General features: G+C 53.8%; 12 protein-coding genes across 12 annotated transcripts; 9 read left to right on the top strand and 3 right to left on the bottom strand.

Moving 5' to 3' along the window:
- Positions 1–15: 15 nt before the first annotated feature.
- CLAFUR5_06383 (Subtilisin-like serine protease Cla h) lies at positions 16–1,782 on the top strand (the record flags this gene model as incomplete). The annotated part of the gene is made up of 4 exons (XM_047905531.1): positions 16–387; positions 518–1,112; positions 1,163–1,479; positions 1,546–1,782. The coding sequence occupies 4 exons, from the start codon at positions 16–18 to the stop codon at positions 1,780–1,782; spliced, it is 1,521 nt and encodes a 506-aa protein (XP_047761604.1).
- Positions 1,783–2,783: 1,001 nt separating this feature from the next.
- CLAFUR5_06382 (Serine/threonine-protein kinase RIO1) lies at positions 2,784–4,430 on the bottom strand (the record flags this gene model as incomplete). Its single annotated transcript, XM_047905530.1, has 1 exon — positions 2,784–4,430. One exon carries the CDS (start codon positions 4,428–4,430, stop codon positions 2,784–2,786), a length of 1,647 nt encoding a protein of 548 aa, XP_047761605.1.
- A 241-nt stretch (positions 4,431–4,671) lies between these two features.
- CLAFUR5_06381 (uncharacterized protein) lies at positions 4,672–6,243 on the top strand (the record flags this gene model as incomplete). Its single annotated transcript, XM_047905529.1, has 1 exon — positions 4,672–6,243. One exon carries the CDS (start codon positions 4,672–4,674, stop codon positions 6,241–6,243), a length of 1,572 nt encoding a protein of 523 aa, XP_047761743.1.
- Positions 6,244–6,875: 632 nt separating this feature from the next.
- On the top strand, positions 6,876–8,916 carry CLAFUR5_06380 (uncharacterized protein; the record flags this gene model as incomplete). The annotated part of the gene is made up of 3 exons (XM_047905528.1): positions 6,876–7,276; positions 7,324–8,735; positions 8,789–8,916. The coding sequence occupies 3 exons, from the start codon at positions 6,876–6,878 to the stop codon at positions 8,914–8,916; spliced, it is 1,941 nt and encodes a 646-aa protein (XP_047761606.1).
- A 286-nt stretch (positions 8,917–9,202) lies between these two features.
- On the top strand, positions 9,203–11,556 carry CLAFUR5_06379 (Methyltransferase; the record flags this gene model as incomplete). Its single annotated transcript, XM_047905527.1, has 3 exons — positions 9,203–10,901; positions 10,957–11,069; positions 11,170–11,556. The coding sequence occupies 3 exons, from the start codon at positions 9,203–9,205 to the stop codon at positions 11,554–11,556; spliced, it is 2,199 nt and encodes a 732-aa protein (XP_047761998.1).
- A 250-nt stretch (positions 11,557–11,806) lies between these two features.
- On the bottom strand, positions 11,807–13,503 carry CLAFUR5_06378 (uncharacterized protein; the record flags this gene model as incomplete). The annotated part of the gene is made up of 3 exons (XM_047905526.1): positions 11,807–13,305; positions 13,350–13,402; positions 13,454–13,503. 3 exons carry the CDS (start codon positions 13,501–13,503, stop codon positions 11,807–11,809), a joined length of 1,602 nt encoding a protein of 533 aa, XP_047761997.1.
- Positions 13,504–14,820: 1,317 nt separating this feature from the next.
- CLAFUR5_06377 (uncharacterized protein) lies at positions 14,821–16,572 on the top strand (the record flags this gene model as incomplete). The annotated part of the gene is made up of 2 exons (XM_047905525.1): positions 14,821–16,443; positions 16,507–16,572. 2 exons carry the CDS (start codon positions 14,821–14,823, stop codon positions 16,570–16,572), a joined length of 1,689 nt encoding a protein of 562 aa, XP_047762040.1.
- Positions 16,573–16,614: 42 nt separating this feature from the next.
- On the top strand, positions 16,615–17,912 carry CLAFUR5_06376 (uncharacterized protein; the record flags this gene model as incomplete). The annotated part of the gene is made up of 3 exons (XM_047905524.1): positions 16,615–16,991; positions 17,043–17,243; positions 17,291–17,912. 3 exons carry the CDS (start codon positions 16,615–16,617, stop codon positions 17,910–17,912), a joined length of 1,200 nt encoding a protein of 399 aa, XP_047761989.1.
- Positions 17,913–18,991: 1,079 nt separating this feature from the next.
- CLAFUR5_06375 (uncharacterized protein) lies at positions 18,992–19,271 on the top strand (the record flags this gene model as incomplete). Its single annotated transcript, XM_047905523.1, has 2 exons — positions 18,992–19,195; positions 19,254–19,271. 2 exons carry the CDS (start codon positions 18,992–18,994, stop codon positions 19,269–19,271), a joined length of 222 nt encoding a protein of 73 aa, XP_047761991.1.
- A 200-nt stretch (positions 19,272–19,471) lies between these two features.
- CLAFUR5_06374 (uncharacterized protein) lies at positions 19,472–21,363 on the bottom strand (the record flags this gene model as incomplete). The annotated part of the gene is made up of 4 exons (XM_047905522.1): positions 19,472–20,562; positions 20,633–20,771; positions 20,822–21,291; positions 21,342–21,363. 4 exons carry the CDS (start codon positions 21,361–21,363, stop codon positions 19,472–19,474), a joined length of 1,722 nt encoding a protein of 573 aa, XP_047762041.1.
- Positions 21,364–21,734: 371 nt separating this feature from the next.
- CLAFUR5_06373 (UPF0674 endoplasmic reticulum membrane protein) lies at positions 21,735–23,165 on the top strand (the record flags this gene model as incomplete). The annotated part of the gene is made up of 3 exons (XM_047905521.1): positions 21,735–21,819; positions 21,871–22,750; positions 22,802–23,165. The coding sequence occupies 3 exons, from the start codon at positions 21,735–21,737 to the stop codon at positions 23,163–23,165; spliced, it is 1,329 nt and encodes a 442-aa protein (XP_047761994.1).
- Positions 23,166–23,449: 284 nt separating this feature from the next.
- Positions 23,450–25,045, top strand: CLAFUR5_06372 (uncharacterized protein; the record flags this gene model as incomplete). The annotated part of the gene is made up of 2 exons (XM_047905520.1): positions 23,450–24,769; positions 24,824–25,045. 2 exons carry the CDS (start codon positions 23,450–23,452, stop codon positions 25,043–25,045), a joined length of 1,542 nt encoding a protein of 513 aa, XP_047761993.1.
- Positions 25,046–25,217: the final 172 nt, after the last annotated feature.

Raw genomic sequence — 25,217 nt, 5'->3', positions numbered from 1 at the left:
AGCAGAACTGCAATCATGAAGTCGTTCATCGCCTTCACACTGCCGCTTCTGGCGGCCGCGAGCCCGGTGCTCCACGAACAGAGCATCCACGGCGATGCAGCTCCCATCATCTCTTCGGCCAACGCAAAGGAGATTCCCGACAGCTACATCATCAAGTTCAAGAAGCATGTCACGACACAGCTCGCCGCCGACCACCACGACTGGGTCAAGGACATCCACTTGGGCGTTCAATCGCGCAAGACCGAGCTCAAGAAGAGGAGTCAGATACCAATGGTCGATGACATCTTCCACGGCCTGAAGCACACATACAACATCGCCGGCTCGTATCTTGGATACTCTGGCCACTTCGATGAGGATGTGATCGAGCAGATTCGCCGTCACCCCGATGTGAGTGTTTCCAATCACGTCATATCCAGCCATCCCAGCTGCGCGTGGCGTGCGTCGAGTGTTTGGAGCTGCCAGCATGCCTGAGCATCACATCCATCACAGTGCAAGCGTGCTAACATGATGCTCTCAGGTCGAGATGATCGAGCGCGACCAGGAGGTCCACACCCTTGGCCACTCCGACGAAGGAGAGCTGGAGAAGAACGCTCCATGGGGTCTTGCCCGTATCTCTCACCGTGACAGCTTGTCCTTTGGCAGCTTCAACAAGTACCTGTACTCCGCCGACGGTGGTGAGGGCGTTGATGTCTACGTTATCGACACTGGTACCAACACCGAGCACGTCGACTTCGAGGGCCGTGCTGAGTGGGGCAAGACCATTCCCAGCGGCGATGCTGATGAGGATGGTAACGGTCACGGCACTCACTGCTCCGGCACAGTTGCTGGTAAGAAGTACGGTGTTGCAAAGAAGGCCCACATCAAGGCTGTCAAGGTGCTGCGCTCCAACGGCTCTGGCTCCATGTCCGATGTCGTCAAGGGTGTCGAGTACGCTGCCAACGCACACAACGAGCAGGTCTCAGTCGCAAAGAAGGGCAAGCGCAAGGGTTTCAAGGGCTCTGCTGCCAACATGAGCTTGGGCGGTGGCAAGTCTCCACTTCTCGACCAGGCCGTCAACGCTGCTGTCGACGCTGGCATTCACTTCGCCGTTGCTGCAGGTAACGATAACGCCGGTATGTATACGATTTCAACGGCACGGTCATGACTATGCTAACATGAACAGACTCCTGCAACTACTCACCAGCAGCTGCCGACCAGGCCGTAACCGTTGGTGCCAGCACTCTCGCAGATGAGCGTGCTTACTTCTCCAACTACGGCAAGTGCAACGACATCTTTGCCCCAGGTCTCAACATCCAGTCCACTTGGATCGGCAGCAAGTACGCCATCAATACCATTTCCGGTACCTCGATGGCTTCCCCACACATCGCCGGTCTCCTCGCATACTACCTGTCTCTTCAGCCAGCCAAAGACTCCGCTTACGCTGTTGCCGAGATCACCCCCAAGCAGCTCAAGAAGAACTTGATTGCTGTTGCCACCGAGGTAAGTCATGACTTCGCGTATCTGCGGCATCATTCCCTCGCAACACGAAGCTAACTCGTTCTGTAGGGCGCACTTACTGATGTTCCATCCAACACTGCCAACATCCTTGCCTGGAACGGTGGAGGTAGCTCCAGCTACTCTGACATTGTCGACAAGGGCAGCTACAAGGTCGACAACAAGGCCGCCCTCCCAGTCGAGAACCTGAAGGAGAAGGCCAAGGAGGTCGTCGAGTCCTTTGAGGAGCTCGAGGAGAAGCTCATGAAGGACGTCAAGGACTTCATCCGTGAGATCAAGAACGCGTAAGCGTCAGGCATACACCACCTATCGGCATCGTCCCCTCTGCAACGCATTGAAGACGCTAGGGCGCGTCGTTGTATACTCTCGCATGGAACGACGAATGGCAATTGATGACCAAGACCAACAGGATAGACCCTGTGTCATACTTGAACCTGCACAAAGGATGGCAGACTATCTCTTTTTGATGTATTGGATGGATGGACGGATGATGGGCAGCATGGATGGAGCTACTGTAGCCTAGACGACATGTCTGCCGAGAATGTGATAGATCTGTAACGGTCACGACTTTGGACAGAATGAGGATTGCGTCTCACCGCTTTTCTTTACTTGCTTTTACTTGCTCACTTGAGAGCTCACTGGGGGTTGTAGCTTTCGCTTTCGCTTCCGCATGAAGTTCATCATCATCAACGTGAGCACGAGATCATATGCAGGGTTCGTGCTCACTTGCATGTGCCAGAACGTCGGAGCGGGAGCGGTATCGGCGTGATGTGTACTGTATCTCTGTTTATGGTGGTACGAGATGCATATGGTGTCGGGCTCTGTACTAGCATACTGTGGTGGTGGTGATGTCTGGCGCGATCACTCACCGCTTATGCTGTTTCATGGAAATGGGTTCTTGCCTGAGGCATCTAGTGTTGAGGTAGTGTGCCAGGGAAAGTGGTGGGATGGCGGTGATATGGCTCGCAAGGGGTTGTTTGTGAGGCTTACTGGAGGTTCTGACTGCTTGTCTCGTTGGGGATATGTTTTGGTCATTGGGGAATGGATGGAAGGATTGGTCGGGCAGTTCGATGTTTCGGGCCCTTTTACCTTGATCTTGTATGGATACGACCTGGATTCTCACCACACGAACTTCTTGTGTCTGACAATGCTAGACCTCGTTGATAGGTCGAACTCGCACGCAGTGACTGACGGACACGCAGCAGCTGTTATGGGTGGTATTCGTTCATGCATGGGTATCTTCAACGCTCATGGCTCATCTACATCTACGCAACAAGGGTGGACGACAATCACTTCTTCCCTCGCGAAGAGCCGCTTATAAGCTTCTTCTTGAGATGTTTCGGCATCTTCTCCTTCCTCCGCTCCCGCTTCTCTTCTTTCACGGCTTGCTTGTGAGCTTTCTTGACATCCTTGTCCTCGAAGCGCTTCCCTCGAGGAGCCTTCTCTTTAAAGGCATCATCTTCTTCGTCGTCGTCACTGTCTTCATCGTCCTCTGATGACTCGCTGTCTGCATCTTCACCGTTTGCTTTTTGGTCCTTCTGCTCGCCGTTGGCCAAAAGCTGCTCGTAGACTAGGTTGCCACCGGAGCCGGACTGGATCTGTTCGCCGTCACGCTCAATGTCGTACACTTGCTGCAAAGTTTGGGGGATATATTGCTGACGGAAGACTTCGTCGTCGACCTCGTCGCCTTCCTCCTCATCGCCTTGTGCTTTCTTCTCAAAAAGCTTGTCCAAGTCAGCCCGCATACCAGATTCTTCTGTGCTACCTCCTGATGCCAAGATGTACTTGAAGACTGTCCGCTCGCTAAGGATATCCACACCCTTCCGCCGGAAGAAGTCCGAAGCGTTCTTGATGTCCATGCGCAGGAACTCGAGAGATCGAGGATGATCGTGCTCGACTGATTGTGATACATCGATGACGTACAGTTTGCTCTTGTGGTAAAGCAGATTGTACTCCGACAGATCTGCGTGCACCAAGCGGCAGATTTGGTAGAGTTTCCTCATGTAGCAAAGCAGTTCCACGTAGACATCTCGCCACCTTGATTCGGCCTCTTCTGCTGCGAACTCGACGTCTCGAAGTCGTGGTGCTGGCACGCCCTTGGAGCTGCCGATGAAGCCCATGACGAGGACGTGTGCCTTGAGGTATACTGGCTCTGGACATGGAATGCCGGCTTGATATATGCGCCTGAGGTTGCGGAACTCCTTCTCTGCCCAGACCTTGACCATGGCTCTGTTCGAGCTCTTGTTGTAGCCTTGTCGGAAGCGGAACTCGCCAGTGACATACTTGTCTCTGTCCTTGAAGACCAAGATGCTCGTCTTGTATACCTTGACAGCTCTGTTGAGCGTCACTGCGGGTGCGTCTGTGCCTGTCTCTTCCTGGGGTGTGCTGGCTGCGTGGTACACGTTCGCCTCTTTGCCTGTCGACAACACACCATTCAGCTCAGAGATGATGTTCCTGTTGAGCATCTGCAGCAGGATCATCCGTGTCCTCGGGTCCAGCACCTGCTCACTCGTCGCCCGATCGCTCTTCTCAGCACCTGCATGGTGTTTGGTGACGCCGCCCTCGATCTGGCCCAACTTTAACTTGGCGGTGTGCTTGCTGAGTGCTTTGACTTGGTCGTCGATCTCGGCGCGTGTGTTGAGCTGCGGGTTCGCTTTGGGCTTCTGTGCCTCCGGGATGCTGTTGTCGTTCAGTTTCCGCTGTCGGTTGTAGGCTTTGGTGTAGTCGGCGGGGTTGCCAGCGGCGAGACCCTCGTCGTCTGAAGGCTCGAATAGATCGTCGTAGTCTTCGTCGTTCTCTGCATCATCCTCTTGTGCTTCGAGTGGATTGCCCAGACTGTCGTGTGCCGATCCTGGCATCGCATTGCGGGACCCTACATAGCCTTCGTTCTCGACATACTCGCGTGGCGGTCGGTGTGCTTGGCCAAATTCTGCCATGTTTGCTGAGCAGTGGTGTGTGTGTACAGTGGTGACGGGAATGTTCAAGCGGAGACTCGTATTTATGTACAGCAACAGAGGTTACTCATACTCAATCAGAGTGACGGAATATTCACATGCAGGAACAGCGGGCATGGTGGGGTCGACGCTTCCGGGAGTGCCAGCGTTTTGCCGCCCTGGGGCCGTGAATCACCTGGAAACATTCACCGACATCGCTATTCTGCCACTATCACAGGCAGAGATGGCAGCGCGTCGACCGTCTGTCTGTCTCTTCTGCCAGTCTCGACAGCTCGCCCTGAGCAAACGCACTGCCCACTCCACCAAACGCCGACTCACAACGATATCGAGACGCCAGCTCGAAGCCATAGCACTTCGGCCGGAAGATGATGGTTTTCTGCTATCAGAGAAAGAGCGAGCTGGGGAGCAGAGCGAAGATGAGGAGCCATTGCTGAGCGCGGTGGATGCGAGACGGCAATGGAAGCTGTACAATCCCATCGATGAGCTTCGCGAGGCGGCATTGGGCTTCGATGCTCTGGTCAAGAGGCGAGACCTTCGACTCGAAGTCCTGCGGAGCCTCTCCAACCCATGGCCGCAAGTACCTGCAGGTCGACAGCACACCATGAACAAGCCGGTACTACCAGAGGCAAAAGCTGCCGTGATACCCCATACCACATTTCGACAACGCCTCCGTGATGCGCTTGGGCCCAAGCCAGTACGACAGGTGCTTCGACAGCAACTGCTACGATGTGAGTATCCGAAAGAGATCCTCCGAGTCGTAGCAGTAGCCATGCAGCACCGAGCCTCAGCTAAGCATCTGGCTGTATTGTTCGAGCCGCTCATGCGTGCATTGTATCGATGCAGACAGAACGTTTCAGATCCGGAAGTGTTGCGCTGTCTGAATACTATCATAATGCGTTTTCGATACGCAGACTTGGAGGTGCAGCCTCAACTGTTGTACATGGCCCTGAAGTTTGCTGCACGATCTCGAAGTCTACCTGCCATGAAGAAGTTCCTGGCCATGATCCGCGGAGATGGCCTGAAGCTCTCGTCAAACGTCTTCCGGAGCATCATTGCCAAGTTCAGCATTGGTCATCGTGGCTTGGGCGAGATTCGAAACGGACGTTGGAAGAGGCAGGACCTCATGCAAGTGCTAACTGGATTCCCTGACTGCGCTGACCTCCCATCCGATCAACATTATCATCTTGGATCGTTCCTCTTTCGCGACGATTGGCAATATCTACATGGTTGGGTTGCTGTCCTCGGGCGATGTAGGGCGTCTGAGCTTGTATGGGAAGAGTGGGAATTGTGGAAGCACACGAAAGCGAGCACAGAGCCAAGGAAGCTCTTGATTAAGGAAGCAAATGCAGCGGCGATGACGAGTAAGCTACGAGGTGACATCTGGTTCGTGGAGCAGCAGACACACAGCGGCGATCTGAAAAGAGCATGGCAGCTTTTGAGCGAGACGTCGATACCATTCTCAAGTCTTAAGATGCGGATAAAGGACAAGCTGTTGGAGGAGCCCGAGTATTGTCCTCCTGCAGCGTGGACGGAAGACGTCAGGAATGAAATGGTCCAGAAATATGATCGGGAACTGAGCAGGGTTGAGCAAGCATTGGGCGTGAAGTGGACGCCTGGTGCTGAAGATGGCAGCGGGGACCACACCTTGACCATGGACCAAGAGGAGGCGCTTGACAAGCTTGGGGAGCGCAGATGGCGGTCTGATGATGCGTACGGCTATCCTTGGGAGACGGACCCGATCGTGCCTGAGAACGAGCGCGGACTGCACGACGCCGAGGAAGGCAGCACTGCATGATAGATCAATGCAGCATACGCCTTCTACGAAACATGCCCCCTCTATGTCACCTTCGGTTCCAACAATGGCTCGATCATGTCATTGGACTTGGTACTCTCGGCACTAGTTCATGTCATGTTTCGGATGGGCTATAAGCGGTAAACCCTGGTTCACATCTCCACAAATCTCCCATGGCCTCCTTTTTCCCCCAACCCATCATCAAACATGTCTTATTTGTTCATCTCTACATGCGCACATTCGTTGACAAAAAGCAGGGCAACATGCGTGATGAAGTGCCCACATGCTCGTATTTAGCCGCAACCGCACAAACATGCCTGTTCGGAAGCGTTCGGGGTATCGTATTCCACAGCCATAACTGCGGTGCTACCGCAAATAAGGCTTCAGCTTGCTTGGTACAGGCTGCCTTCAACATATTCTATTGGTCGCTATCTGATCAATCTTAGCCAAGGATCATGGCACAATGCTTCGCTGGCAGCATTGTCTGCATTGATACAGCTTCAAGCCTTCATCTGTTTGGCAGTTGAAAGGGCACCACCCTTCTGGGAAGTAGAAGACGTGGACCGGCCCAGGATCCAGACAAGCAGTGACATTCACTGTGCTTCGCTTGCGCGCAGGCTGCTACCACGTCCACGATGTCGGACGATAACCTTCCTCTGTTCAGAAATCCCGTCACACGCCCGGCCAGTGTCCAAGGCATTCAGCAACTCGCTCTCAAACCATTCACGATTGTCGAAGGCATTGAACAGCAAGCTGGCAATTCGAAGTATATGCCAGTCGATGATGAACACTACGACAATCCAGAGTTTCGGCATCACAAGGAGGCTACTAATTCAGAGCTATTCTATGATTTGTTCTTCGTTGCTAACCTGACGGTGTTTTCATACATCCATGATGTCAACGATATCACGACTCTGGCACAGTTCGTCGGGTTCTTCTGCATATTATGGTTCACATGGTACAATGTGGCGCTTTACGATGTGCGCTTTGCAACGGACAGCGTTATCGAGCGCGTGTTCAAGTTCTTGAATTTCGGGTATGTGGCTTCAACACTTGCTCGCACACCATGCTCACATGCTATAGCTTCATGATCGGCTTCGCGGCAGTGGGTCCTCGCTTCAAAGTGGCCGCATCAGAATCCGATGAGCACGCCTCCAACTATTACAACTCCTTGACACTGATACTCGCCGCCAGCCGCTTCACCCTCGTCATCCAGTACCTACAGACAGCATGGTTCGTTCGCTGCAACAAGGACACCAAGGTGCCGCTTTGTCTCACAGCTGGTTCATACTTCCTTGCCGGTCTGATCTATCTGGTCGTATGGTGGAACTTCCCCAAGTGGCAAGGTTCGGAGAACCCACTCGACCCAATGCACCTTCAGCGCATAGACGACCCTCACTTGCAGAATGTGGATGACCCGCAAACCGTCACGAGTATGGCGGCCACGCAACGTGATCATACTTATATTGCCTGGTACATCCTCGCGATCGGGGAGACGATGGCAGCGATCGCGATCTCGATCGTATGGCGCAAGACTGTGGGCTTCAAGGGCACTCACCTCGTGCAGCGAATGAGTCTCCTCACTCTGATCATCCTCGGAGAAGGCCTCATCGGCATCGCAAAGCACACTCAGATCCTGGCCTCCTACGCCATCTTCTCCTTCGAAGTCTCCAACGCCGCCAGTCTCGTCAGCGCAGTGCTCATCTTTTACTTCATCTACATGCTCTACTTTGACTGGATGGACGAAGATCACTTTGGCAGTATTCGACAACAGATTTGGTCCTTTCTGCACTTCCCCTTCCATTTCGCTTTGGTTCTGACCATCGAAGGCGTCAATCAGAGCATCATGTGGCGAGCAGCGATGGTTGCAGCAGGGAAACTCTACAAAGTGTATGAGAAGCAGGATATCGATGCGCCGAGAGCTGCGATTGCGAAGACGTGGGACTACACCGCTTCCAGTATCATAAAGGAATCGCTCTCGGCATCGAAAGGGTTGGCTGCGACATTGGATGGCCTCAACACACAATCCTTCATCGATGACTACGTCGAGGACATCCGTGAGGGCACCGATCCCGAATCCGTTCGCCTCAACGTCGACAGACTGTGGTCGATCTCCAACACAGCGATCTTGAACACCGCCGGTTTTGGAGCACAGAAGAACTTGACGGAAGCACTGCTGAAGAGTGGGAAGGCTGTGACAGACCAAGATGTGGAGATGAAAGAATACAAGAGCAATGCCACGTTTAAGCTGGCGTACATATACCTCTTCGTGGCGGTGGGATGCGTTGTGCTGCTATGCACGCTGCTGGCCAGTCTAGGGAAGAGGCATAAGAAGCAGACGTACCATTGGATACGATTGCGAATCTCAGCGGTCATTGGGTTGACGTTGTGTTTGTTGAGCTTCATGGTGTTGGCGGCGGGTGAGACGGCGAGGGAGTATGGGTTTGTGAGTAGTGGATGGGTGTTGCCCACGATTGCGATGCTGTTGTTTTGTGGTGAGTCTTGCGTGATTGATAGTGTGGACAGGAGTGTGCTGACGGTGATCCAGCTGCTGTGCTGAACAACATCAAGCCAACGTTCCTGGCGCCGGCGGAGAAGCACAATGACGGGCGGACGAGGGAAATGGAGATGAAGCCAAGGAGAGGACATCACGGCAAAGAGCCGTCGCGAGGTTGAGAGCGCGGTCGTAGTCGGATGACTGCAGGTTTCACATTCACTGAAGTGGGTCGCGTCATGCAATGCTGCCTTCCGCTAGCGGGCCGTTTCAGATGCGCGGATATGCAAAGCGGCTGTCGCCGAAGCATGGGCCCACATGATACAGAGCGTTTGCTCATTGAACGTGCAGGCGGAGTTCTGTTCCGACTTGAATTAGTTTCAAGGCTCACTTCAGCAACGATAGATCATCTCCACCACACCACACACGACCACCATCAAGCTGCTGGTGCCAAACACTCAACCCAAGATGGACGACTTCAGTGCGACTGAGTGGCTGGAGTCCAGTAAGGAGGCGCTGAAGCAACAGACGGCGTTTGCAACTACTGCACGGGACCGAATAGGCCAGAAGCCCACCAAGAGAACGCCCGACGAACTCGCTGCTGCATTCGAGCATAGACAGCCTCCCTCTACGGCTGAGAACCAGATACGCCACACCGTCCTGACCTACTCCTACGCGCCATGCCTCACACCATTTGTCGACCTCAAGCCCATTTTCCTCGCCGATCTCGTCCTGGAAACAGTGCATCGCGGCACCGTTGTGACAGTCCGTACGGTCGGGGACCCACAGCACAATTGGGCCATACAGAACGTGATTGAAGACAGCAATGGCGATAGAGACGTGTTCTCTGTCTACAACTTCGATCTAGGCATGACCGAACACGGCGTCCTGGCCAAGGCCGCGGTGTTCGCTATCAAAGAGCCCTGCTACAAGCTGGCTCAAGATGGCTTTCCAACACTCATGGTCACTCACCCATCTGACCTTGTCAAGCTTGAGGACTCAGCCATGACCGAACCGCTTGAAAAGCACTTGGAGCGACTGACGATCAGTGCCAGGAGCATGACCGCATACAAGAATGACGGCAACGCAGCATTCAAAGCCAAAGACTACCGCCAAGCAGTCGAGCTGTACTCAAAAGCACCGAAGGCAGACAAAGTGATCGAGGCAGATCTCACGCGGTACGACGTACTGCGCAATCGTGCGCTCGCAAACATCCATCTCGGACGCTTCGATCAAGGTCTTGCTGATGCTGAAGCCTCTATATTGCCCCCTGATGTCGCCGAGGGTATCGACCGCGTGAAGTTCGACAGCAAAGCGTTCTACCGAGCTGGCGTGGCCGCATACTACCTGCAGAATTTCGTACATGCAGAGGAGTGCTTCAGGCAGGTGCTCGAGCTTAGTCCGCAAGATGTGGATGCTCAGCGCGAGCTGGAGCGAACATCGGAACGCCTGATCGAGCAGCAGACTGGCGAGTATGACTTCCTCACCATGGCCGAAGTCGCCGCTGCAGGTCCGAAGCTACTTGACCATGCTTCCTACACCGCACTGGTCGAGATCAAGGACACCAAAGATCGCGGCCACGGACTCTTCGCGAAGCAGGACATCAAGCCCGGAGAGCTTGTGCTGTGCGAGAAAGCCTTCGCAATCGGGTTCAAATCCGACACAGCCAAGGACTTCAACATGCTGCTCAACATCAATACGGGATCGACGACCACTGGGCCTAACTTGGAACGTCTTTGCAACGCTGTCACCAAGCTCCAGCACAATCCACAGCTAGCCAAAGGCTTTGCATGTTTGTACAATGGTGACTATCGACCCGAGACCATTGGACAGGTTGACGGCGTCGTTGATGTGTTTCAAGTCGAGGCCGCTCTCCAGTACAATGGCTTCTGCTGTCCAGTCAAGCCTACTGGTGTGGAGTACGAAGCATACGACGAATGGTCGTCTGCTGGCCTGTGGCTGAACGTGGCTGCCATCAATCACGATTGTATCGGGAACGTTAACAGCTCGTTCATTGGTGACATGATGATAGTCCGCGCCACTCAGGACATTGCGGCTGGTGAAGAGATGCTGGTGCGTTATCATATGGATGACGACTTCGAGCAGTTCCAAGCGGACTTGCAGACTTCCTGGAAATTCAACTGCACGTGCAGACTCTGTGAGGCCGGTGAGTATAGTCAAGTCCTTCAGCACGAAGTGCATGCTAACTCCTAGTCTTATAGAGCGCCTGACCCCGAAAATCCAGCGTGAGCGCCGTCTGGAGGCATTTGGTCGAGCCAAAGTTCTGATGGCTATCAACCCACATTCACCAGGCCGTGAGATGCCATCGAATTTGGTACGTACCAGGTGCTGAGTAGTACCTCAAACACTCGTAGAGCGATGAAGACGGCATGAGCAATCTGAATATTCTTGTGAGCTAATTCCTTATCCTGCAGGTGAAAGAGGCAGAACGACTTCGCGATCTCATCGCGGCCACCTACGACCCCGAGATATACGGCAGCCTACCCCGGAAGTGTCTCTTCGAGCTGAGCCATTGGATCACGCAAGCATATTGCCTCGACCCGATGCTGAAGACCCGACCAATGGCTCAGTACACGTTGCAGTGCCTGGGAGTGAAGCTGACTCTCGAAGGAGGCCAAGCCTCTGTGGACTACTCCAAGTCCATATCGAACTCAACTGGGGTTGCTGCCATGATGTACATCGCCACGACTTACAAGGTAGAGCGGCATCTCGACATGGCGGTGAAAATTGAGGCCTATGCGGAGGAGATGTACGAGGTGCTCAATGGTTCAACTTTCGGCTTTCGTGAGAAGCACACCTAGATTTCGGAGCAGATTCAACAATGCATGACCCTCGAAGAGGCAATGCTGGGATAGACATGGGAGAGAAAGGCAAGAAATGTGGTGCCGAGCGTACCTCGAAGCTGTTGAGATTCCGGCTGAAAAGCGAATGGCAAAGCTGCTTCAACAAACACCAGGCAGTCTAACAGTCCAGCAGAGAACGCGTAGACAACGCTCGAACGAATGCCAGATACCGCATCAAAAGTCATGTAGTCCCTCCCCACTCTCACCATCACTCCATACTCCGATGATGTACCCCAGGCACCGGCGGTATCTCCGCCGGCAGCTCCGAATACTGCTGCGGCCACGAGCCCTCCCTCAGTAACGACGACGGCGTCTGGCCCGAAGGCAGTTCAGACGGACTATGCGGAGCATCTGATGTGAACGACATCTTCTGCTTGTACGCATCCGCATCTTTATAATCACGCTGGACCTCATCACCAGCTTTCTCCTGAATCTCTCGCCCTCCAACTTCAGCAATCTCGTTCGTAGCAGCAGCAGGTGCTGATGTTGCCTGCTTTGATCGTTGACGTCTGCGCCAGAACCAGAATGCCAGAGCTAAAGCCACCAGACCAGCGATCACGCCGATGACAATGCCAGCTATGGCGCCGCCAGTAAGCGAGCTACTCGAGCCACTGGTGTCTGGAGGTAGGATAGTGATCAGCTCCGGTGTCGAGTTAGATGAGAAAAGCGCTTGAGCGACTGTGAAGTTCCTTCGATCGTAGTCGGCGATTACGTAGGCCTCCTGCAAGAAGACACGGCCGAGGGTGTACTGACTGAGGTATCGCGCCCTCTTGATCGGGAAGTACCATTGCGTGTCGTTGATATGGGGATACGAGACGTTCAGATCAAGAGCTGCGTAGGGCAGTACAATGGTGGCAGTCTGGCTGCTGTTGGCGCCGCCCAGCGTGAAGGTGAAGTCGGGAGCTAGCTCGTGGAGTCGGTCGTGAGTAGTCTCATTCAGGAGATAGAGCTCTGTCGTAGTGTCGTATTCGATTCCTAGTCTTTCTTCGAAGACATCGCAGACTTCGGGTGGGAGCCAGATGTATGGGATCATGCTGTTGATGTAAGCTGTGATCGTCTCATTCAGGAGGGGTGTGCTGCCGTTATCATCGAAGGTGATCGACTGTAGATTGACTTGGAGGTCCTGAGATGGATTGATAGAGAATGGTACGGTCACTGATTCGTTGGGGTCGAAGCGGCTGGCATCGTAGCCGCCCAGCGTGAGACTGCCAAAGGTTGGGGCGTCTTTGTAGTAAGCGCCAGCTGTATATGCCCAGGTCGTGCTTGGGATTGTTCGATTGTCAGGATCACTCAGAGCCCCCATCAAGGTAGGCACCGGATCGCTGAAGCCGGATATGTTGAGCCGCTGTGGACTGAGTCCTAGCACTCCTACCCAAAAGTCATTTGATGCAATTCTAGCCACGAGTTGATTTGGTAAAGTCGGTAGGCCATCTTCGGGTGCGCCTAAAGTGACCGTGTCGACCCCGTATGAAGCGTTGGCATTGAGTCCAAGCATAGACTCAATGATGGGATTGAGGTTGTAATATGTGTTGTTGCCGATTTGTGAGGTTGACCATGTCGACGACTCGTTCGCACTGAAAACATCGCCTCGCTCTTCTTCGCAATTCCACATTCCCGGTTTCTCTTCAGCGCAGCCTTCGGGCGCGATCGCCCAGATGGCGTTTCCTGCTTGGACGGACGAGCCAGGCAGTAGATGAAGGGTTTGACCTGCACGATGTTAGGGTCGTCTTTTCCCGATTCATGGTACTTACCTGGCGTGCCAACTTGAACATGGAAAGTGGACCATTGTCCGTCAACCCCTTGCCTGGTCATCCGTCAGTACATGCGACAAATGGTTCACGGTCTCTGAAAATACCAGGACCCGCTCGGCGGGATCGACAGAGGTCTCAGATCGGTAGCTGCCATGACAGATCTCGCTGCAACGGCCAAGTGTGCAATGTGTGATTTCCTTCTGCTAGTCGGCCTCGCTCTGTAGCGGCCAGGCTTTACGATGAAGAGATCATCTTCGAACAAAGTGAGATCAACTTTAGGCGCCGGCGTAGGGCTGACAGTATGCAGTTCTTACAGCGCGTCTCACGACCTAGAATGACATGGTCGCACATGGCTGAGGTCAACACGTGGAAGGCGTGCGCCTTCGCATGCGTGCGCATTCCCATAGGACCGTGAACAGCGGCCGTAACAGCTCTGTACATCCCAACTGCAGCGCGTGCTGACTACCAGGTATCTCATGTTACACAGCATAGGAATGGCTCGCCAGCAGTGCTCCAAAGGCGAGCTTCGGCAGCTGTCGGTAAGCCGAACGTGCATCGGTTGGCAAGTTCCGACCATTTTTGTTAGGTACCCCTTTCGCGTACTGTTGGTTGATATCCATAGGCGCCCGAGAGGACCACACCATCATATTCTGGGGTCATCGATGCAAGCAGTATCATCACGGTCATCTCCGGGTGATGTCGTTCCCAACCTTGGCATAAAGTCAGCAGATGTTTCTGTTTCCATATCATCTCAGAAGGCGGCAGAGCCCATCTTCTGAATCCGCTATTGTCATTATCTGAACAATCTGCCCATGGACAGAGCTGACCATGTCAATTAGCATGCCCAAGGCACTGCCGCCAATCGAACCTGACCAGACGTAGCGCCAATGAGTCCGGAGACTGGAGGTGGCCTGACATTGACAAGTGAAGCTGGCCTGACACGCCATCAATGTTGATGGGGACCGGGACGAGGTGCGCTTGTGATCTTGTTGTTGGCTTCATCACTATGGAGTAGCTGGAGTCGGACGCGCTCGACAAGAAATGGCGTCCTCTGGTGGTGGAGTTCTAGCCACCTCCTGCTCGCTGACAAGTACGGCAAGTCAGGCCTGGATCTCGACCCATACACTGAGCAGCAGCAGTGGCTCTACTGTACAATACCATCGTCTTGATTGGTCCAGGGAACAGTCGTTGTGGCTTGTGGGTCCTCGCGGAGACGCATGATGGCATGTGAATGTTGATGTCCGGTCCGTGAATCGCGTTGCTGGTTTGTGATGATGATACATGTAGTTTGGAGTCGAAGGCAGAATCTGGGGGCAGTGACACGAAAACATCACGTGCACGTCCCAATGAAGCCTAGCTCAAGCCGCGTTGCGCGTCTCACGCGTCGACTTTCACGTTGGTCCACCACTCAGATGTTGCTATCACACACCACCAACACGCCAATCATCCTCCTCTATGGTGGAGCACGGTCATGTCGTGTGCAGAACTGACCCTCGGCAGCGTCGAACGATGCCTCAATACATCCCGAGCTCTGCAAAAGTATACCTTCGAGGTACATGGCGGCTTTCACCAGCACCGGCAGCAAGAGCTAGAGCATCTCATACGAATTCATGGAGGACGGATCGCTGCTTCAGCACCTGGCAGCAGGAGCTTCGTCGTACAACCATGTCCCAAGAGTGGCAAGCAGAATATGACGCCATTGCAGCTCCTCGAACTCATACTGCCACGCACTAAGCAGTCCGGCCATCACGCTGCATTACCTCGACATGAAGCCGACCACACTCCCAGCATTGGGCCGTCAACCGCCTTGAGACTGATGGTCGAGCGATGCCTCCAGCCTGCCAAGTCCTTGATCGAATCCTGGTCTGACTTTGCAACGTGCGATCACTTCGTAGATCTGCCGGAACCCAGCCTTTATGTTCACCGTTCCAAGCGCACTCTGAAACTGCCCTGCCGAAGTAGTAAGGCACTCAAGACATTGTGCGAGTCAGCAAAGGACGAAACAGATTCCGACTTTGGGTACGAGAACAGCTCAGATGAGTTCTCAGAACGTGAAGAGATGGTGAGCTTCTCTGGCCGTCCCATTCAAATTGAGCCGAAGATCCTGGAACCATCGCAGTTTGAGATTCGCAACCATGATTGGGAGCGCATGGTCGCCGACCAAACACGGCCTCTTCTAGACAAGCTCGGCTTACTGCAGAATCGCTCAATACAGTCGACATCATTGCTCTATTTGTCGATCAATAGCGGAGCCGACGAGGAATTCACGGTCGACCAAGGAACTTCGACAGTCCGCCTGGTCATCGAGCTTCCCACTATGTCCACTTGCCCATACACACGTGACGTACATCTCGGGCAGGCAGGCGCCACTGCGAACACGGAGAGACTTTCGGGGCGAACCCATGCCAGTGCATACATGCACGGAGTACAGTGTAAGGTGAAGTTCGTGAATAAGAAGTGGGCCTTTCGCGCAGCACTGCACTACTCTGTACGGCTCTCTAGTCCTGCAGCTCCAGAGATTGCACCTTTGGCACCTGTGCACTTCGCGGGCCTGCGAGACGTTCTTAAAGTCTGGTCGAAGCAAATGCATATCCCGACGACTACACACCAGCGGCGATATCCCAACAGACTGCTGGTGCCACTGGAAAAGACGTCAAACAGTGAGCCCGCGAATCCTAATGATCTGTCGAAGATTGCTCGATGCGTTCTTAACGAGCTTGAGCGAATATGCACAGATGTTGAGGTCGATATCGTACTGGCCAATCTGACTATCCGTACAAGTGGACGTCTTGTAGGGTCTGTAGGCTTCGATGATTACAGCGATGACATACACGACTTGCGTGATGCCGGTGGCCCTGTTAACGTCAGCTACTATGTCTATATAGCCCCGAAGGATCGAAGCCACAATGTGAATATAGCGGTGGATCCAGCCTCGATCGTGTGTTCCGACTTGATATACACCGAGCAATGCGACAAGGAAAACTATGATGCGAGCCCCAACACTTCTGAGGATGGGTATCCTGAGTCGAGTGGCGACGATGACTACTACGGCAAAGAAGTCGAACGGCGCTACGAGAGACACTGGTACCGCCAGGTGGGTCATATGCCATGCGCAAGACAATTGCACCACGACTCACGACTGACGAAGGGTTTCCAGGTAGCAATCCTCATACCAAGCGTCAACAGGTATGACTTCGAGCTTGACACCAAGGCGGCGTTGTAAACAGTCGATTTCAATACTGCGATCCTCGAGGTATACAACGACATGATGCTTGATGGAGGAAACGAGAGGAAAAGATCTATGCTGACCTCGATTTGTGTACGAGGCCTAGAGCGTATTTCGCCAACGTTCGCACAGGACAACAATCCACGTGAAGTCTGGCAGGGGGGCAGGCTGTACCATGAAGACATCGAACGTGAAGACGAAGACGCAGACGAAGACGACGATGATGACCCCGAAGCAATGGAGACTCTCTCACCGACTCTTCTCAAGGCGGCCATCGCACTTCACGACATGAACATATTCGCAAAGGCGGCCGAGAACGTACATGAGAAGTCAGAGGACAACATCTCGATCATGATTGCTGCTCTCGAGCAGTTTTTCACCGTCCCTGCCCAGTCGCAAGCTGAGGTACATCGTTGGTATGCCAAGAATAATGCTTGCTGCCTTGTGCTTTAGCTGACCCGTCTCAGGCTGGACGCCGCGTGGCCACTTGGTAATGTTGAAGACGAGCTCCTACCTCTCTACAAGTCCATGAAGGAGGCTTCTGGTATTCCTGCCGAGCGTACGCAGAGCTGGTTCGACAGCAAACTTGACGAGATGGTGGCAATTGGAATGCTGGCTGCTTTCGCTAAAGGAGCGATTGTGATACACCGTGACAAGCTCATCCGGCTGTGAGTTACACGAAACATCATGAAGCGAGACGCTGACAACATCCTAGACACATCACAGATGCTATGCTGAAGTCGCCGTATTATGGGTTCGACGAACGCGCTCTCGACTTCCTGTCAGCAGTCTGGGGACTTCATCGCGCTAAGATGCTGTCCATCGAGGAGACTCGACGACTGTTCGAGGCCACAATCCAGAGGCTGGCTCCGCATGAAAGTGGTAAACTCCAGAAAAACTTCCCAAACTGGCCAATCTCCGGAAGACTTGGGCTTGTGGCTTGTGGCAAAAGTTTCGCGAAGCTGATTATCAGGCTATCTGAGCTGAAGCTCGACGATCCCCTCGAGAACTTACTGGCTTGCATGTTGGAGGCTTACCGCGGTTGCAGTAGGAGGGACAAGCTTTCGAGCATACAGCCTGTCCTGAACACATTCAGCAAATCCTACACTGACCAGCAGATTGACGCCCGTCTACGCGACTTCCTGTGCAGCCTGGTCACAACATGCAGAGAAGATTACATCGGCACTCCGCCACCCCTTACCTCGAAACTCTGGCGCCGTGTGGTACGATGCAAGCTACCCGACTGCGACGACTGTCCGAAGTTGAACAAGTTCCTTGGAGATGTCGACCAGCGCAAGTTTGAAGTTCTACTCAACAAGGAGAGGCATCACCGGTAGAAGCATCTCGACACCCAGATCTGTCAGCATGGCACGTCCCATAAAGCCACGGGTCTAAAATCGTCGCGACAGAGCAAAGACAAGGCAGTGTTATACACAGTCGAGAAAATCGATGCTGAGCAGGACGAATTGTACGATGGGTGGAAATCTCGACGAGACGACTTCGCCCAGGCCATGCTCAAGCTGAACAGCGACTTCTTGCGAGCTATCCTCGGGGACGACCTCTACAAGAAGTGCATCGACCCGGCATCTTTTCCCGCCCGCGTTGTCGAGCAGACTAATGATACACGTCCGGACTTGGTCCCTCATTCTGCTGCAGTCAAAAGGGTAGCTCCTTCGGACATTGTTTCGAACCCGAAAAGGACCGCGCTTGAACGCCTCACATCGGGCCATAATTCGGGAGCCGGATCGGCCAAGAGTACAAGAATGCGGCAAGCAGCCAAGTCTAAGGAGTACCTAAGTATGATTGGCCAAGGATAGGTGGGATTTGCCTGCCCGTGCGACTTTCGCTACAATCAAGGCTGTCGAGCTGCGTTGCAATAGCAAGCCCAGCTTTACACCGACAGCGCCGGTCAATCCCTGAGAGCTGGTCGAGAAGGACCCGGTCATAGGGGCTCGTAAAGGTGTATTGGTATCGTAGCCTACATACTTTCACGTGGTCAGGCAGTGGGCTCCACAAGGTTACATCAGTTTTACTGCCGATGTTGGCCGAATGTGGCGTCTGCCAGCCATGCCTTCGCAAGACAGTGGGAAACTCACCGCGGCGTCTGGACTGGTCTGGCATGAGTGAGGCTCGTCACTGGAAAAGCACCGGGAGAGTAGTTGATAAGGAGAAGGTGAGGCGGAACGCCGCTAACTGTCGAACGTGCTTGAGGAACATTACAATGCCTGGCACCTGTTACTAGCAATGTCTCGATAGGATATCAAAGTCCAACACAACGGCCAAGCCACCTTACTGAAGACTACTGCGATTCCAGCATGCATCAGTAAGTAGGCGGTACCCATCTGTCGCCATTTACACCTCTATTACCGTACAGCGCGCCAGCACGAACCAGCCAACCCTTCTCCTTACTTTCACCATGAACTTCCTCCTCCCAACCCTCACCCTCATCACCCTCGCCTACGCCCTGCCAGCAGCAGAGCCACGCCACACCAGGGATCTAAGCAGCAACCAGGGAGCAGCAGGTCCCCGCCTCTTGAAGGCTCTTGCCCGGCGAAGTCCCGATGACTTCGGGTGGTGCGTTGTATGCGGGCTGCAGTTTGTGATTCCGGGCGGGGCTTGTGTAAGTACAGTCCAAGAAACCGTGAACATGGTAGGGCATGGGCTGATGTGAGGATTAGGACGAATGTCCTGTCTGAGGGATAGAGTGTATGAAAAGGGGTAATGTATGGCGGAGAAGACTGTATGGGGTTGGGCTGGACTGGTCGAGAATGATCGGTTACGGGGGAATGATGAAGCGGAATAAGAAGGGTAGGTACTAAGGCGCAGTAGAGATGCAGGAGGAATATTTAGATAGCCCGGTACACCTTCACTCAACCTTTCTGAGTGTCGCACCAACTCAAGCAAATCCACTCGTAAATGGCCTCTTGGCTCTTGCGCCACGGTCCGTCTCCGCCCAGCCTTTGGCCTCGACATCTTCCAACTCCATAGCAGCATCGATGCGCTTCTTGCTGATCTTGTAGGCTTCCGGCAGACCAGTCTCTCTTGATGCAATCACGCTGGCTTCGTCGACATTTGCGCCTTCGAGTGATTCCTTCGCCATGACCGCTGCGGCTTTGCCGCAAAGCCATGTGTTCGGCATACCATGACCAGTGAATCCGGCTGCCAGATATGTCGATCCGGGTGGAAGCGATGGAGACAGCTCTGCAGGCAGAGCACCAATCCAGGGCCTCTCGTCTCGGGAGTAGCCCATGATGCCGGTCCACTCGTGTGTTGCGTCCATCTCAGTCCAGGAAGTCTTCTCACCGCCTTCTGGGAGGTTCAAGACGTCGACCAAGCGGCCTCGAAGGTAGCTTGCTGTTTTCTGGTCGAGCTGGTTGTCGTTCGTGATGCCCAGTGATGGTCCATGCTGTCGTCCGCCTCCAAACATGAGATGTGCGCCACTCTCGTTGGGTCGTTGGATGAGGTAGTCATCGAGACCATCACCTGAAAAGCCGAAAGACGTCCTGAGGCGATCCTCGCCGGAGACTGAAGGGAAGGGTTTCAAGGCGGACATCTGGCCTCGACAGGGTACGATCAGGTCAGACATTTGGGGAAGCAAGTGTGAAGTATAAGCGTTCGTTGCAAGGACCACTTTCTTTGCCTTGATGGTGCCACGTTCAGTTTTGACGAGCACGAAGTCTTGGTCGCGGTGTACCTCCGATGCGAGCTCAGTGACAGGTGTTAGAGTCTGTAAGTTGAACGTGCCATTGAGCTTGGTGGATGTGATGAGGTCCTCCAAGATACGCGCAACGAACTTGTAGGGCCACATCCGCGCAGCAATGTTAGTAACAATGGCACCTAGAGCTGTGGGAACACGAAGACCGCTCAGTTCATCTCGATCAGTGACTAGCCGCATCCTGGAAGCAAGCTCTGGTGCATTCTTCTGGACAACATGCACCGCTTGTTCTGCTTGGTCGAGGTGGCCGCGTGAGAAGACACTACGAACGCCTTGAGTGTGGTGGTCAGCCAAGTGGCGCGGAATGATGAAGCACACTCTGTATTGTGCTTCGATACTCACCAGGTTGAGTCACGAATTCGCAATCTATATCTTTCTCATCGATCAGACTCTGCAATGTCTCGAAGTTCTTTAGCTCAAAGTGACCAATGCTAGGGTCATGTGGATGCTCAAAAAAGACGGGCTGGCAATGACCACCATTCTGCACAACGTCGTCAATAAGTATACTTTGGATGATGATGGCATACATACTCGTCCTGTAGCGCCCCAGCAAGCTTCTCTAGCCTCAAGGAGGACAAGATCAATCTTCTGATCGCTCTCGCCCCCTGTGAGCAAGTGATGGGCCACACTTGTCCCTGTAATGCCGCTGCCAATGACCACGACGTCAGCTGTCTTTGGCAAGTCCCGTGTCGAGCGGTGTCCAAGGAGCAATGCCGATGGATCTTTATGCCAGAAAGACTTGGTCGATTCTGTTGTTGGAAGATCGCATGGCTTCCGGTGCTTGGCGAAGCTTGTTCGTAGAGTCGACATGTTGTGTTGATGTAAGACGGCGCTCTTTGAATACGCGACTGATGTGCCTCCTGGCAAGATATAGTGCTGCCTGACAAGATAAAGCTGTGATGTTAGTCGCAGCGAGCCGGAGTAATCGGTATAGATGCGGACTAAATGACGAAGAAGTGATATAGACAGCCAATACCGGTCACGTATGTAGTACAGATCTGCTGTGCGGTGTCAAGTTCAGGTCGCGAGAGCAGAGACTAGGAGTGTGTACGAAGCACGTTTCCTGCCGGCATGCCACAGCGATGCACACTTCCCTGAAGCTTCCCGGTCGAAGCTCATTCCGTTGGTTGGAGGGGACGAGGCAGGTGTCATGTGTTTCATCTTGCATCTTTGACTTGCTCCCCGACAACAACATTGGACATATCCAAAAGCATGGCTCCGCTGTACCGTGCCGCCACGAGGGTCGCGGTCGTTGTTACCACGCCGCTGGTATTCCGAAAGGCATTGAGGCGAGAGCCGTGATCGAGAGCCACCCAACGCCGCCGCGGGAGGTGGAGCTGCCGCGCCAAGCTCAATTGACTTCGTCTCCATCGAATCCTACGCAGTCCGGAGCTCTACCACCTTGACAACACCAGCAAGGCCAATCCAGATCTCCACCGCGAAGATGGCTGGCTTGATCAAGAAGGCACAGGAGGTGCTGGGAGGTGCAGCATCGTCTGCATCGTCCGCAATACCGTCAGATGCCGATGGTATGAGCATATGATGGGCAGCTCAATGGACAACATGCTGATCATTCCCAGACTTCGCCGATTTCGCGACAGCAGCATCGCCAGTCGCACCCGGTCATGCAGCAACATCAGCCTTCAGCGAAGCAGCCGCAACAGCGTCTTCAAAGCCAATGTTTCCCGGCTTCGGCGCAGGCCAGGGCATGGCAGGACGACCTTACACAAAGTGGTATCGAGTGTGGGAGCGCGTGACAATCGCCGACTTCTACCAGGAGATGGTCATCCTACCAGTGATCCTTATCATCATTCTGATCAACATGTGGGGCGCGGCAACCAACAAGCAGAAGGCGAGACAATGGGCGCAGACACACCTACCACTGCTCGAATCGGAATTCGCGTCGCTAGGCTTCAACCCGAAGAAGGAGTCGCGACCGACGGGCACCCCAGGCATTCCCGACGATTTCTACAAGGAGAAGAGCAAGTTTGAGTGGATCTCCTACGCGACAGGACGACAGAATGTCGCGTGGCTGGACATTAAGCTTACCCTCCACAAGCGTTACAACCCCGTGGTTTGGGGCTTTGAGTATGCTGCGTCCTTCTTCTTTGAAAGCATGCCCGCGCCTGTCGAGAGACTTGAGGCTACTGCGTATGCTTTCGACGGCAAGGAGAAGGAGCTTATCCCCTCCGCTTCATCCAAAGACAGCAAGTACGATGGGTTTGTCTGGGCTGTGGTGCACAAGGACAAGATGAAGCAGCTTCGCGATGACCGCTACGATGTTAGCTTGACCTCGACCAAGGACCATCCGAAGCTACCTCAGTGGGCGACTGTCATGTCGGAGAGTGCTGAAGTGACTGAGGCAATGCTTACACCAGAGCTGATCAAGGCTGTAACTGAGGCTGGTGAGGATCTTGAGGCTCTGATTGTGTCTGATCAACCAATCGATGCGCCTAAGAAGTAGGTGATACACCACACTCCGAGAAGAGCGCGTTACTGACTTTTGTATAGATTGAACGACACGATGCCTAAGAAGCGCGTCTCGCTCTCAATGCGCCTCGACTCGAAGCCAGACAGCACCGCACTTTTTGCATACTTCCTTCGCATGCCCGACCACCTCGTAAACAGCGCCCATTTCCGACCCGAAGCCATGCGCAAGATCCGAGCGACCCGTGAGGAGGAGCAGCGCAAGCTCAGGAAGATCCATGAAGATGAGAAGGCAGAGGAGAGGAGAACACAAAGTGATAAGCTCAAGAAGGAGGAGCGTGACAGGAAGCTGAGCAGAATGTCTGCGGATGAGCAGAAGAAGTTCTTGGAGAAGGAAAAGGACAAGCAGCAGAGGAAGGGCATGAAGAAGCAGACACAGCGGGCTTAGAAAAAATTCTTGCCATCGGCAGAGGACCTGCGATCAGCTCAGTACGGACTTTGGAACATATTCCTTGAGGAAGTGAATGACCTGCAAAGGTGAATCTCGGACTATTTCTTAGCGTGGAATGTGCTGGAGATGGCTCTTTTCCCTTACGAAACTGACAGAAATCTTACACTCACAAGCAGTCTCGCAGTCAACACCAAACTCCACTGCGACCACCAAGGACCATCGCACCGACACAGACATCGCCGCTCGATCCAGCTTCTGTTGCAAGATCGGCTGGCGCAATAATGGCGGGAGCGACAATCCTCGAGAACGGTCAGCACAAGACACCTCGCCCTCGCGTCGACTTCCCTCTACCTCAAGAACTCCAAGACATCATCTACGACTTCCTTCCCGGAGGAGAAACCACCAACTACATCCCCACACCCGACCGCGCCGTGGCGATACACCAGTCGGTCCGACTTTCGAGCACAGCTCCTCGGTACTACTTCCATAGTGCTATACTAGGCGTCAACAAGACTATCGGACGAGAAGCCGAGGAATCCCTCTACAACAAGAACGGCCTTGTCCTGGTTACTATAGAAGATGTCAATGCAGCCGCAGTTCTTCATGCCAGCGATGTGCCTGTGGTGTACGAAGGTCGAGTTGGCGAAACGAAGAGATATGCTTTCACGATTAATATCGCCTGGACTCGATCTCGTGTTAACTGGACATCATCAGAAGGGGGTTCGGACCGAGAGCAATACACATGTACCATGCTCCTGCAAGATTTGCCGCGATTGTTCAAGATGCTGCGTATGCAATGTCAGTACACGGCGGCGAAGTGCACATATGTCTGTTCAGAACCGGGCGAGGATCTCTTGCTGAAGTCCAATGCTCGCGATGGTGACGAGGAACACACGAGCTCCCCGAGGATCGAGATCAACCGTGTAGCTGATCACCCCGTCTCGAAGAAGATGCAAACGGTGTTTCTGGAAGCTCTAGGAGAGGCGGTTGGAGCTGGCTACGATATGAGCATCCGAGGCTTTGCAGATGAAGTCGCGGTCCAGAAAGTCAAGGATGATATCTCTCCCAAGCTGGTCTGGCGCCATCTGTACGCTCTCGAGCGTCTCGACATTCTCTTCGAGTTGAAGAAAGGCGCGGACACCCTTGCGCGGGCAGGATCCTTCCCTGCCGCTATATCTCGTAACATCGAGATTCTCAATACCGGTATTGGCCGGGCTACTCCCGCGCCTCTCCAGGATCGCGTCAACGGGACCATTGCATACACCATTCACCGTACTCGTGCGGAGCTCCTGATTCTCGACATCTCACGTGGTCTTGTTTGGATCTATCTCCAGTTGCATAGGGTAGATTTGGCACAAGAGCTGATTGTGTATGCCATCGCAGCTCAGGGGACTTTTCGCACTGTAGAGGTCCAACTCGACTTGGCGCACGCGGATTTGCTGATACTGACTTTGAATGCTGCTAGGATCGAGGACGCCACTCAGACTGCGTTGCGGGACATGGTGCATACGCTCAATCAGGTGAGCGCGGTGTTGCTTCCGCAGGACGTCCTACATGATCTCAACGAGGTCAAGAGAGCGCTGGCGAAGATGGATAAGGAGGTCAGTTCATGTTTACAAGCGCGGAGGGCGTGGACAGAGGCTAACTTCACACAGGGTGGTCGTTTTGAGCTGGATCTTGCGGGGCTCAGTATCGCGACGATGCCTACCAGGTGCTTCAACTCGAACATCAGGGACTTCGTCACGATGCCTGCGCGGACCGCAGAGGACACTGGCCTACAGGATCTGGAGCATCTTCGCAGACTGACTGATGAGGAGAAGAAGGTGATTGTGGAGTACCAGAAGAAGAATGGGTTGCTTGTCAGCAAGTTCTTGTGAGTGTGGTCGAGATGCAGACCTCTCGATTGAGCGCTTGCATTCACTCGAACGCATCGCTGCAGAAAGTAAGGCCGTATGTAGAGACCTGATCTGTGCAGCGTTTGCTTTCACTCGCAAAAGTGAGAACACGCGGTGAGCGGCGTCTGATGCTCATGAAAAGCTCACTTCCTTC

This window comes from Fulvia fulva, chromosome 5 (genome assembly GCF_020509005.1).
Source record: "Fulvia fulva chromosome 5, complete sequence".
Lineage (NCBI taxonomy): Eukaryota > Fungi > Ascomycota > Dothideomycetes > Mycosphaerellales > Mycosphaerellaceae > Fulvia > Fulvia fulva.
Note: the sequence above shows the minus strand (reverse complement) of the source record. Positions and strands in the feature narration are given on the sequence as shown.